At 38.3% G+C, this 14,321-nt stretch overlaps 1 protein-coding gene across 1 annotated transcript in view; it reads left to right on the top strand.

The window, feature by feature from the left end:
• Window positions 1-2,713: 2,713 nt before the first annotated feature.
• The window catches only part of LOC110962016 (serine/threonine-protein phosphatase PP1-beta catalytic subunit), a 30,169-nt gene continuing 18,561 nt past the window's right edge, over window positions 2,714-14,321 (top strand). The window contains exon 1 of the mRNA XM_022209858.2: window positions 2,714-2,857. Coding sequence (XP_022065550.1) covers window positions 2,806-2,857 — 52 coding nt within the window. The 5' untranslated portion in view covers window positions 2,714-2,805. The remainder of the gene's footprint in view (window positions 2,858-14,321) is intronic.

Here is a 14,321-nt window from a genome sequence, read left to right as displayed (position 1 = left end):
TGTATATTTTTTACAGGTCAACTTCACTATAAATTGATCTAACAGGCCTTCAGTGACAATTGGAATGAATAAAATAATAACTTTTAACATTTAACTGCATACAACACAATAACTTTTAACAATAAATTTACTCAAGAGCCTCCCAAGTACAATATATAAACACAATCAGCATCTCAGCCCCTGGAAATCCATGCAGCATCAGTAAAACACATAGACACATGGACAAAACCAACAGGTGGCATTAGTTAATCAGTTAATAACAATAAAAAATGTCTAAAATCAAACAAAACACACACATGCACAAATAAAACGAGCAAAACAATAACTATTATCAGTAATACAAGTAGTCAACAGTACATAATAGTAATAATATAATAGTTATGATAATACTACTACTACTACTAATAGTATTAATAATGATCATTTAGTGATGCTATTTTTGTACAAAACAAAGAGTAATCTGCAGAACAATCATTTTATAAATTATGTATATGTCTGTACATTTTCATGTACTATTGACTATTTTGATTACTTTTAATAGCTATTGCGTATGATGATTATTATTGTTATTATTAATTTATGTTATTTTTGTACAAAACAAATGTTTGCCCATATGAAACTGTATGCTATTATTTTGAAGAGAACCTGTGCGTACTTCCGGTATCGTCTGCTGTCTAGCTTTACGCAGCTGCACCCTTTTGCCTCTCTCTACTCTCCCCTCGTCTCCTCTGCAGTGCATTTTGCCACCACCCACTCAAAACAGTGCGGAAATACCCAGATGACGCACTTGAAAGCAGCAGAAAAATAAGCTGTGAGTGGGTGAGGCAACAACATAACTTGTGGCTTTAGTCACAACCTGGAAGAAAGTTTCAGATTGGATCCATGTGGTCGTCCGCTACAAATCTGCTGTAAACACACTCATTAAACTAAAACGTCCTGCTGAAGTTCTCAGGACTGTTCTGAATAACTCTTCACACAGTGACCTACATTTAGAGTTTCCATTCTTCTTATCTCCCACGCAGAAATCAAAGTTCCATTTTTTTTTACATTTAACTCACTACTAATAACACTCTAATGCATTTTTAGCTATTATTCCTCCTTTATTGTCATTTCTCAGCTCAAATCAAGTGAATCTTGCTGTTAATATATTTACTTTTAATCAGCAAGCAATGAAAAAGAAAGCAGTGTATCAGAAGCCTCTCTATGTTTTCTGACCAGAAGGTGGCGCTGTAGGGGAATAAATCAACTCTACTGTGCTTCTCTTCTTGGAAAAAACTAAGCTGGGTCTCAATAAATGCGTTCCATCGATTTCCTCATTGCAAATTTGTTGTTTTGTTTGGTTTTGTTGTTGTTGTTTGGCAATTTAATGCAAAAACATCTAGAAAAATGACCATGCAAGTGTCCAGAAATGTAAAAAAAAAAAACAAGAATAGATTGTGGCAAAATTTGCCATCCGACTACATTAAAAAATAATTAAAATCCTATGTTGTTTTATTCATTTATTTATTCTTTAAATTATAATAAAGGTTGACAGTAACCTGTTGCCAAAGGCCTGATTACAGTGATGCCTTCAGGTGCTGTTGGAAATCACACACAGCAGTTGAGAAAACGCAATTTAGGGAGGTGGGAAATGTTTTAATCCTTTTTTTTTCCCTGCACCCATTGATTCTGATCATGATAGTGGGGCTCCTCTTCGTATAATTTAAGTGGTTGTAAAGCGTTTTTAAATGGTGGTGGATGTAGCAAAATGTGATCGAGGGATGAGTAATATATAAGCATCATATTCCCGTTATTTAAGAGAATATTAAAGTGTTTTTGCTTGCAGTTCTATTCTTAAATTATTGCTGATGATATGTCTTTTTTTACATTGCGATATTGTAAGGTTACTAAATGGGCTTAGAAATTAATGGAAAATATGAAACAATATTTATCAAAAAAATCAATCCATAAAAGAAAAGGCTAATAAAAAATATAAATATAAAGCCAAATAAAAGAAGAAAAAAATAAGAAGAAATGTGCCTATAAATAAAATAAAAAATAAATAATGTGGCAGTTTAAAGCAATATTAATTTAAAAATTAATCCATTATTTAAAAAGGCTAATAAAAGTAGAAATCTAAAGACAAATAAATAAAATAGTAAAAAGAAAATAAGAAATTTGCTTATATATTAAACAAAAACAAATATAATGTGGCGATATAAAGTAATATTAATCAAAAAATAAATCCATGAAGGCTAATAAAAGTAGAAGTATGAAGATAAAGGTAAATAAAATGATTTTAAAAAATATTAAGAAATGTGCTTATGAATAAAATTTTAAAAAAATAATGGGGCAATATAAAGAAATATTAATCAAAAAATAATTCATAAAAGACAAGGTTAATAAAAGTAGAAATATAAACATAAATAAATAAAATTATTTTTAAAATAATCTGAAGAATTGTGCTTTTCCTTTGCTTTTAAAGCGACATTTAAACCTAACCCTAACCTTTGCGACATTATTTATTTTTCCTTTTATTAATTCATCTCTATATTTCCGCTTTTATTTGCTTATTCTTTTCTGGATTTATTTTTGTAATTTGGCACTCTCACTGCTCCATAATTTCCACGCCTCAAAACTAAAAATGTTCCCTTCTTCCTCTCTCTCCGCGAGAATGTAAAATTTCCGAGGTTCGATGAACGCGGCGTAATAGTCCTAATCGGGAGGCCGTGAATGGGAGGAGGTTGGCGGTGCGTTTGTGTACGCTGAGGCGGTGCCTGCCCTGCCTGCTACAGACTGCGGCGGGCAGAGCTGTTCGTTTCAGAAATGGCGGAGGGGGAGTTGGACGTCGACTCGCTCATTTCCAGGCTTTTAGAGGGTGAGTTCGCACTTGTATTTTTATTCACATTGCTTTTTCCGTGCGCGGTTTTACCCCCCGCAGTAGTTATTTCGGTTTAATTTCGACGGCAGCTGACGGGGGAAAAAGGCCCCCTTTACTTGCTAGCGTAGCCCGGCGCTGGAGTGAACAGGACTGGTCCCGTGCGTCGGTGGTCACAGGCACACCTTTTGTCAGCCGCCGCCTCTCTTTTCCTACATCTGTTTTACATTATTTTATCATATTTAAACCCAAAGCTCACTCGAGTCTTTTCCAAAATTGGCTTTTGAGCTTTAAAAGCTGCGTTCAGGAATCAGAAAGTTGAAGCTAGCTGACAGTTTCTGAGCGAACGTCGAAATCGTATTAAAACTAACCCTAACTATTGAAATTCGTTAATTGATATCGCTATAATAGTGTAATCATCTAGGCATTCGGCAAATAAAACACTTACGGAGCTGCTTTTCTGATCTAAACCCCTCCATCATACTATTTGCCCATATTCCCACAAGCTGTGGTGGGCGGTAGCTCCTGCTGCATATCCCTGCTAAAAAGTTCATTTTTTTATTTTAAAATAAACTACAACTTGGTGATTTACGTGAGCCGAAAATACCATGACAGATGTGTGATCTCAGATGAGTACTAAAATCTTGGTTCTATTGTGTATTTATGCGAGTTTGGCCACGATTATTATAAAAACGTGAAGTTTTCCAATGGGATTTGGCGGGACAGAATTCCCAGCTGATGAGTGTTGTAATGTTTCCGTGCGAATATTGCTAAATGGGAATATTTACATGGGCCACATCCCACTTTAAATCAACTTTCAGAGTGTGTACCCTGTCGTCATGTCAAACAAAGCCCTAACCTTGATGTGTTTGTTTTGTGATTTCATAGTCTGTACATGAAATCAAGCCTGCAGAAGTTTCCTAATATGTGTAATATGGCTATTATTATCATTCATAAAGTAAGTGTGACTGTGAATGATGATAGTTAGCGTGCGTACAGTGTTTGCAAAAAAATCTGAATGGTTTATTACACCGATGGATGTACTTTTGAAGAAAAAATACTCTTGTTATGTGTTGGGTAGTACTTTCCTAGCCATCCTAAATAAGGGACCCTGACATAAATGAGCTGATTTTTCTTGTTTTTCTTTATCACGAGAGCACAAACAATGTTGAACGCCCACGATCGATTCTCTCACACAGAATGAATGATGCTATCAACACGCCGGTATAACCTAATCATCTGGATTGATCGGGGAGCGGTGACATAATGGTGCTTGTTTGCTTTATGTGTGTGAGTGTGAGCGGTGGAGTAACACGGCAGTGTCAGCTGGGCAGGACCGAGCTGTTAGTTAGTTAGCTGGCTTCGTATTTAGCTGCCTTTTTAATGCAGGAAACCTCAGTGGAGGAAATTGGAGAGATCTGGCCCTAAAGGTTTCCAGATGTGAGTTCTGAATGTGTCCGACTATCCGTCTCCTTTCAGTCGCTTTCTCTTTCCGAAACCAAAATCGGATGAAGGCAGCTTTCAAGACAAATATTACATCTTGAGTATTAAATATTTGTGGTTATTCTTGGTTGAAGGGTTGGTTAAGTTTGACATTTGCCTTGGTACTAATGTGATGGGCAAATTTTACCCAAGAGTTCACTTCCTCAGTCACTTTGTGGTCCAACTAAGAGTGTTCTCCCCTAGACGTATGTACATGTTTTAATGTTGTTCATACTGTAAAACTTCAGACTTAGACCTCATCAATGTTGGACTGCTGGTTAATATGAAGTTGGTACACTACCAGTCAAAAGTTTGGGGTCGCTTACGCTTTTATTCATGTGCTAATATAATAGCACAAGGGTTTTCTAATCATCAGTTAGCCTTTTTTCTTTTGAACAGCAGTGTACATGAATTAAAGTTGTTGTAAAATGAGTTAAAAGTTGCTCTAAATGAGTTAAAGTTTCTGTAAATGAGTCAAAATTGCTCCAAAAGGAGTTAAAGTTGCTCCAAAACGAATTAAAGTTGTTCTAAAATGCGTTAAAGTTGCTCCTAAATGAGTTAAAGTTGCTCTATAATGAGTTAAAGTTGTTTCAGAATGAGTTAAAGTTGCTCTATAATGAGTTAAAGTTGCTCTAAATTTGTTAAAATTGCTCCAAAATGAGTCAGCGTTGTTCTAAATTAGTTAAAGTTGACCTACACTACCGCTCAAAAGTTTAGACAATCCAGACAATTCCATGTTTGCCATGAAAACTCCCACTTTTATCCATGTGCTAACAAAACTGCACAAGGGTTTTCTAATCATCAATGAGCCTTTCAACACCATTAGCAAACACAATGTAGCATTAGAACACAGGAGTGATGGTTGCTGGAAATGTTCCTCTGTACCCCTATGGAGATATTCCATTAAAACGTTACAGCTAGAATAGTCATTTACCACATTAACAATGTCTGGACTGGATTTATGATTCATTTAATGTTATCTTCATTGAAAAAAACGTATTTTCTTTCAAAAATAAGGACATGTCTAAGTGAACTAGTTGCGTATATGCCAATTAAAATGGCCCGTTTGTAGTCAGTAGAGCTGGACCTGCATGTACATTTGGATATTTGTTTGTTGTGGCTTTCAATTCTGGAAATCGGATATCCACGTGCTATTTTTACACTCTCCAACTGCTCTGTTCACCTCTGCAGTTCAAGAGAAGGTAAAATGCAAAGACTTCAGCTGGGCTGGAAACACTTGAAACCGAGGAATGACGAGGAAATAAAAGGCAGCGTGCCAAATATGCAGTTTGAAAGGATATGCCAAGAGTAGTCCTTAAAACGAGACCATGCTAGTTAATAGAATAGAATGCCATTTATTGTCACTATACACAAGTACAATGAGATTTAGAGCATCTCCATCAGTGCAAGATACATGTAATAAAAATCACATAAAAGGATAAGTTAAAACAGTTAAAAAGAATAAAAGTGCATGGTCAGTGTAATGAACTTATCCAATAACTTATCTAATAGCTGCTTTTGTCTACAGTTGAAAGAAGGAGTTCCAGCTGCTCCAAATGTTTAAAATGAAGCTCAGTCCAGTCTCATAGAAACTTGTCAAGAGTTGTATACTCGCACATCGCTGCCATCAGCATTCTTAACCACCCACTAGACATTTTACTCACCCTCCAAGCTTCCATTATGGGCTGTTGGTTACTGCTGAAGCTCCAGAGCCCAAAAAATGGAATCAGGACAGGCCTAGTAATCAGTTTCCTATTACAGAAGAATTAAAAAAACAGCAATCACTCACAGTTTAGCCCCTTTTGTACTATTCTGACAGGGTTCAGTGCCAGATATCTGTAGTTGTCTCTGTGAAAACTTCCACATTTTCGGGAAATGTTCCAAGACTTCCCAAAAATGTTGAAAATGTGGACATCAGAAAAAAGTTTCACTGTGAAAATCTATATTTTCCCCACATTTTCAAACTTTAAAACGGGTCAATTTGACCCACAGGACGACACAAGGATTAAAACCTGACATTTGGCAACACAGAGACTACTCATGGGCTCGATATCTTATTTTATTTAACCAGATTCCATCTACAGCCATCTTTTATTTAGTAAACAGCTCAGAAATGTCATTGCGCCGCCTCTCTGGGGAGTCATTTCTTCCTCTCTGCGTGAATAAAAGGATCTTTTCCCCAAAGTAGGAGGAAAGAGCTCTTCTTAACCGCTTCAGCAGTTTGACGTCTCACTTGGTGCTGGTGGGGAACCTGCTTTCTCCTGAACGCTTACGGAAGCTTCTCTGATCTCCTATTAAATGTCAACAGGCACAGCTGTCCCTCCTAGAAATTAGCCTACCCTTTCGGTGACACAGGCAGCGAGGGTGACGGGGAGCGTAAAAACAGCAGGACGGTAATACAGTCGACTCTGTTGTTGTTGTGTTTGAAACTCCTGAAAATGCTCTTTCACTTTCTGTTAGATTTATAATAATTTATATGTAGTTAAACATGCAACACAGGCAACCAAACAAGATATAGGAGACAAATCTGAGCAGTCAGTTCAAATAAATAGTAAAAATGGTGAATAATTAGATAGATAAGCACTCATAACAGCAAAGGAACTGGGAAGTTTTAAAATGAAGGAAGAATATTGACGGTTAAAATTGGAAATTAAAAGTTAAGTTGACCCTCGTGTCGTCCTGCTGGTTTTAAAGTTTGAAAATGTGAAAAAAATATATTTATTTTCACAGAGAAACTTCTGATGTCCACATTTTCAACCTTTTTGGGAAATCTGTGAACATTTTTTGGTGCAAAAAAAAGAAACGTTGAAAATATTTCTTAAGAACATTCACATAAAAATCAACCAAAATCCAGCGAATTTCGCTGGATTTTGGTTGATTTTTATGTGAATGTTCTTAAAGAAAATATTAGAAGTTTTACTGATATATATGTAATCACTTTAGATATTTTCAGGGTTTTTTGGAAGATTTTTACTCATTTTTTGAAAATATTTACAAAAATTTTCTTTGCCATATTTGGGGGATTTTTTAAGTAAAACTTTAAGGAATAATTGGAATTTTTCCTGAAGGCTTAGCAAATTTTCAAAAATTTGGGGGATTTTTTTCAGAATTTTTGGATTTTTTTCAGACAAGGAAACAACATTTTTTGGATTTTGGTTGTTTTTTTCCCCGAATATTCTTAAAGAAACATTTTTTTAAAAATATTTATTTTTTTCCCCACCAAGCAATGTTCAAAAATTTTCCCAAAAAGTTGAAAATGTGGAGGTTTTCACTGTGAAAATGTATATTTTTTCCCACATTTTTAAACTCTAAAACAGGTCAGTTTGACCCGCAGGGTTAATTTGTAGAATTCCTAAATGTTTTTATTGCTTTGCTGGAAAGAGATGAGCAGTGTTGGAGCAAAACTTGAGTAAAACCACACTGTAAAAGAATGAAAATGTCATCCAGAAAATCTACAATGGCTTTAAAGGTAAAACTAGTCAATGCAGAAAAATGTTGGCACTGTTATTATATCATTAGGTTATTATTAGTCATACATTATTGTAAAAGCAGGATGGTTTGCTTAAGCCCCGCCCCTAAACTGTGATTGGACGATGCACCTATGTCTCAAAAAAGACAGTTTCATCTGATATGCATTTAAGATCATCTACTACATGACTTCTTGCTTTGCTTTCTTTGCATTCTAAGTCTTCCACAGTAGCACAGCTGGGGTCGATGGAAAATGTCTTAAAATAGAATCATGGCGAGGAAATTTAAGCTGCTTGATAGGTTATAAGATTACCTGTAGGTGAAAGTGGCCCATATATTATCTGACAGGGATGATACGGGGCAATAAAAACGCCTGTCGTGGGGCGTTTTTCCTTCCCCCCACTCAGTGCTAATTTGGACGTCCAGCTTCATGCAAACGTTCAGAACATTTGGAGTTAAATTTCATGACTTTTTACTTGTTTCAGAGCTATTATTAATAAAATAAACCAATTTCAAAATGTGCTACTTTTGTTCTGATACAGCTTCCTTTATCTCTCAATGTCCCGCCCACAGCTTTATCGGATTGGTTCCATCATGAGCCGATCAACGCCAAATGTTTGAATGGTTCTCTTTGACTTGAACATAGCTACAACATTTTTTTAAACACATTTCAGTAAAGTTTTTGATTTCTAATAATCGGCATCGATATCAGCCCTGAAAAAATTTTTTTTGATTAGTATGGTACTCCTAATTGTGGCACATTTATACAGAATTACAAAAAAACCCTACAGGTGCCCAGTTCTACCGTCTGATTACCAGAAGTTAATCCAATTGAAATCAGATATTTTCACAATTTTTTACCATAATCGATGGAGTATGGGTATGTTTTCACCATATTCAATAGAATATAGGTATCTTTTGACCCATGTTTTTGCATCAAAGGGTAGTGAGTACAGTATCTCAGATTTTTTTCCCCCTCTGAAGGATTGATAATAAACCAAAACTGACTAATTTTTTTTTCCATTAAGAAAGTGAGCAACTGGCATCACTCTTTCTCCTCATCTAAGACCAGTATTTGTGGATAAAAATGCGAAAACCAGTTGTAAAAAAGTTTGTTGCACATGAAATGTTAGATCTGGACCCGAATATCCGAATATTCGTTCGCTACAGCACTATCCTGATATTAATTTGGTATCCGAATATTCGCCCCACCCCGCCGTCAGACGTCACCTGACGGAAAGAATGTGCAGCGTTACTGTCTTCCCTCCGCCTTCTGCCCACATCAGCTCATCTCATCCTGTGATCACATAAACATATACACATACAGCCATGGCTATAAGTTTGGACACAAGTACCATGACGCTTGTGAATCTTAGAAAATACCACAAAATTGTCACTGACAATATACAGCCATGGCCATAAGTTTGGACACAGCATGACTTATGTCTGTTTTGATGTCTATTACAGAACATAAGTATATTGTAAGTGACAATTTTGTGGTATTTTCTAAGATTTCCAAGCGTCATGGTACTTGTGTCCAAACTTATGGCCGTGGCTGTATGTCTATAACATATACACATATGTCGATGTGATCACCCCCTCCTCCTCCCAGACAAAAATATTCGGAGCTCGTCTCTTCCCTGCGCCTTCGGCCCTTTCGGCTCATTCCGCCGTGTTCTTCGGCTCATCACGGCTCCTCCATTCGTGTTTGTAAACACCATCCGAATGGCCGGGTGGCTGCCGACTCTGACGTCACGCTTCACTTCGTTGCAAAAACACAAGACAAGATGCTGAAGACCGGTGTTTGGGAATTCTTCAGTTTAACTAAAGACTAAACGAGGGCAAAATGTGGACCCGGGAGACCAGACCAACGAATCCGACTATTCGGGCCGTCTCCGCCGCGTGAAACCCCCCACCCCACCCCGGTCGGACGTTACGGGGCGGAACGAATATCCGGATATTCGTCTTTAATAGGGCCCGAATATTCGGAGGCTAGAAACCAATATTCGGGCCAGCCCTATGAAATGTACAACTAAAAGTATCCACCTTAGTTCAGGACACACATGCAGTGCACGTGTCCTTCAGCAGTAGTTTGGTGGAGGAGCTGACAGGCGTCGTCTCGTCGACAGGCTAAACCTGATCGACTGACAACATGGTTTACAGTCACTGCAGCCTCCTCGGTGGCCTGAGCGTGCAGCTTTCCAGCCTCTCTGGTTTCATTTGTCACTGTGAATACACTGACTTGTCGTTTGCTGCCCTGCGACGCGTGACTCACAGCTGAAAGGTAAGCAGCACAACGGTGCACGGCTTACTTACCAAAGCCGTTTGTCTGCATGCATTAAAACGGCATTTTGATGTCTGTGTGCGTCTGACTGAACTCTGATATCATGCGGTCGGAGTTTAAAGTGTCCCCGATGAACACGTGAACTTCATTCCTGTCAGCGATAGAAAGTCTGTCCAACATTTCTTTATATAGCGCAGTAATACATATGATGGGATTAAGTGCATTATTGTGTTGCATAAGAGACTGCTTGCATGTTGGAAAAATGTAAAGTGGATTTTTAAATTTAATTTGGTATCGCAGGATTTTGTGGCACATAGTTTACACCCCCTGTCAAAAGTTTTAGGACGCTTTCTCATTCAAATGAATGAGAAAGCGTCCTAAAACTTTTGACAGAGGGTGTAGTTCAGGGGCCAAGATTATGCCTCAATTCATCAATCACATAAAATATCTGACAAAAATGAGACACAGGATGACAAAGACAAGACAAAAAACACAAAATAAAACGGAGACAAAAAAGTTACAAAGCGACAAAAAATGGACAAACAGAAATGAGACAAACAAATCACACAAACGAAACAAAGGAGATCAAAAATGACAAAAGCGAGAAACAAAATGACAAAAAATGCACAAAACGACGAATAAAGCAAGACAAAATGGCAAAAAAACACAAATGATGCAAAAAAGAAACACAAAACGGCAAACACATGAGACAAACGTCAAAAATCAGACAAAAAACAAGACAAAAAATTACAAAAATGAGACACAAAGCGACAAAAAAATGGAGAAATGACAGAAACAAGACAAATTACATACACAAAATCAAAAATGAGAAAAGCGAGAAACAAAACGACAAAAAGAATGCAGAATACAATGAATGAAGCAGGGCACAAAATGAATAAAATAAGACAAAAAGGAAACACAAAATGGCGAAAACGGGAAACAAAAACACGAGACAGACGACAAAAATCAGACAAAAAAAACGATTACAAAATGATGCACAAAATGACAAAAGAACAATGAGCAGTATAATATTTTACTTGTTAAGGTCTAGAAATTGTTTTGAATTTATAGTTTTAAAAATGTACAATCTGCAGTTAATGACTTCTCTGTAAGTTTTACACTTTGAGGGCCGGATTGGACCCTCTGGAGGACCGCTTTGGGCCTGCGGGCCTCATGTTGGACACCCCTGGAAAAAAATAAATGGGCAATAAGTGCCACATTACACAGGACTGCATGGCACTGTAGGAAATCAATCAGCGTCTGCTGTTTTACTTTCACTCTCTGCAGCTCGTTTCAGATTTCACAGTAAAAATCACTGCGGTCGGTTCCACTCAATCTGAGCTGACGGCGCATTTTTCCACAGAAACCCTTCAGATTTCTGCAGCAGCAAGGCTTCTTTGCTTCCCTGCATGTTTGTGTACAGTTTCCTTGTGTTTTTCTGTTAGTTTGTGTCCTCCTCCCTCTCCTCCTCATTAGTTTTTTACTAGCCCTGCACTCCAGTCCAGAAACAGGCCGCTGCTTCTCCAACATGCTAAGCCCACGCCCGGCCAGGCTTCAGCCACAACAGACCTTCTGTCTGCTCTGCCAGCTCCAGGTGGGCTTATGTGGTCCAATCAGCACCACGGCCCCATGCAGCAGCCACTGAGGAGGCAGTTAGGGACGGAAAGTTGATGTTTTTATGTCATTTTGGTTTACGGGCAAAACTGGCAGCCAAGTGGTAACCCAGTAAGGGAATGTAAAATCTCTAAAGAACAGGTTTAGGCTCTGTTTACTTCCTGAAATGAAATCATCTCTGAGTCTGCACACTTGGAGTGTGATTTCAGTACAGCAGGAGAACATTTTTTATAGATTTCAGACACTAAACTCAAGCTCTATAGTCAACTTTGGTATAAATATAATCAGAATGTAATGCCTACACATAGATGGAAGTAATGCTCGGTAAAAATAAGTCTAAATATTTCGCTTTGGTTTTTATTTTGTGTGCTGTTAAGCTGATCTCCAACAAGAAGGGATTCTCAACAAACAACGGGCCAAAACCGGCCCTCAAAGTGTAAAAATTACAGAGAAGTCATTAACTGTAAATTTGCAAAACTAGAAATTCAAAATAATTTCTAGACCATGACAAGCTGTTTTGATCATGTTGTTCATTGTTCTTCTGTCATTTTGTGTCTCATTTTTGTCATATTTTGGCTTGTTTTTGTTGTTTTTTGTCGTGTTTTTGTCGCTTTCTTTCTGGTTATTGTCGTTTTCTGTTTTCCTTTTTGTCTCGCTTCTGTTGTTTTTGTTACTTTTGTCATTTTGCGTTTCACTTTATTCATTGTCTCATGTCCTTTGTCATTCTGTGCTTTTTTGTCTCACTTGTGTTGTCTATTTTTTGTCACTTTGTAGCTTTTTTTGCATAATTGTTCGTCTCTTTCTTGTCGTTTGTGTCTCATTTTTGTAATATTTTGTCTTGTCATTTTTTAAAGTAAAATACTATATAATGTAGTTCCAGATAACTGTGACTAAAGGCCTTGTTCCTTTGTCTGGAAGTTGTAATGAGTAAATAATAAACTGAGGCAGAATTTTGTTGAAATTTAACTTTTTTTTCTTAACAAATATCAGTTTGTTCTTAATGTTTTGTGAAAAGATAGTTAATTGAATGTGAATATTTTCAGAATTGTCTTTTTTGCACTAAAACAAAGGAAACATTTGGAGTTATTTTTTATAGGTTATTCTGGGCTGAATGTGGCTCCTGAACTAAACTGTTTGAAGAGTTTTTATCACTTTGACTAGAATCAGCTGGTTCTTAAAGTGACCTGACATAACCCTAGTCATGAGCGGCTTTCATTGGATGACGATGATGTCGTCTAAAAGCAGCGCACATGATAAAGTCCTTTTATATACAGAAAGGTGTCCGTTATAAGCCGCTGGTCACTCCACACCAAATAAGGTTGCAGCTATAAAACCCCTGCATTTTACTGCTCATAAATTCACCTTTTCATGCGAGTTAGCTCGTGTTCCTCCTTCTATCTAAAGTTATACAGTCTTGCTTTAAGTTAAAGAGCATCCCAGAGGTTTTGTCATTTTAATTGGTGGTGTGTGAGGATGACTCAGACTCTAAACTGTCTGGATTTATCGACTTTTTTTTTCGCTCACGTGCTGCAAGTTTGTTAGAAAGTTCATAAAGTTTGTTCTGCTCTTACTAAATGCGTTTTAACGTGGGCTTGCGTCGCTTGTTTTGGTCGGCGGTGGAGGCCTGCGTGGAGCTCAGGCTGCTGGCGTGGCACTCTGTTATGGAAACAACAATGGTGGAGCCTGTGTGGCGGGGAGCGTTCACCCCCTGGCACCAAACGTGGCACAGAGAGCTCACCCAGGCTTTTCAGCTGCCCGGCCAGGCTCTCCAATAAACCCTCCCTTCTGTTCGCTCCCCCGCCCGCCGAGTCTCCAGCTCCACTCCTGTTTTCCTCTCGTTTTCTCTCCATCTCTTCCCACTTTCTTCGTCTGCAGCCTCCTGTTTGTTTCCCTCCTCTCGGTTTCATCCTTTCTTCCACCCCACAAAGACGCCTTTCACTCGTGGCACTCGGAGTCGAACAAAACGTTCTCTGAAAACGCAAAGCCAGCACAGAAATGCCACCGCAGTCGGGATTTCTGCCTTAAGAGCCGCTCTAGCTCTCCACGCCAGAGTCGCTTTGTGTTTCTTGCTCACTGAGGGGTCAGTGTTTTCCATCGGCCTGCGTGGGAGAGGGTGAGACGGGGGAGTGGAGGGGAGCTGCTGGCTTCACTCCAGCTGGAGAGAACGGAGGCGGATTGCTAAAAAAGGTCTGACGGGGCATCTTTATTGGTGCAGCGGTGACTAAAACATGCACACTCATACCTGCTTAGAATTCATGGGTCTGCCTGACCCATTAGAAGTTCCTCTAAAAGTTTTTCCATGGTAACCAGACAAAATGAAAAAAAAACACCATTTTGCTGAAGCTGCTGTTTCTTGGTAGAAAAATTAAAGCTGCAGGAATCGATATTTGTATATAAACGATGGGAAAAGGTGATGCTGTGAATGTTGAAAGGTGTTGATGGTGACAGACTTCACAGTTCCTGTCGGTGTAGAGCGTCGCAGCATCTCTTGGTTTATTATCCCCCGCCTCCATGAAGTGGAAAAGGGGGATATAGGTTTGGCCTCCGTCCGTGTTTCCGTCCGTCCGTCCGTCCGTCCGACATGAAGGGGACAGCTTTTCTTGGAAACTATTACAG

This window comes from Acanthochromis polyacanthus, chromosome 23 (assembly GCF_021347895.1).
Source record: "Acanthochromis polyacanthus isolate Apoly-LR-REF ecotype Palm Island chromosome 23, KAUST_Apoly_ChrSc, whole genome shotgun sequence".
In the NCBI taxonomy this organism is placed as follows: Eukaryota; Metazoa; Chordata; class Actinopteri; family Pomacentridae; genus Acanthochromis; species Acanthochromis polyacanthus.
This window is presented reverse-complemented; position numbering and strand designations above follow the sequence as displayed.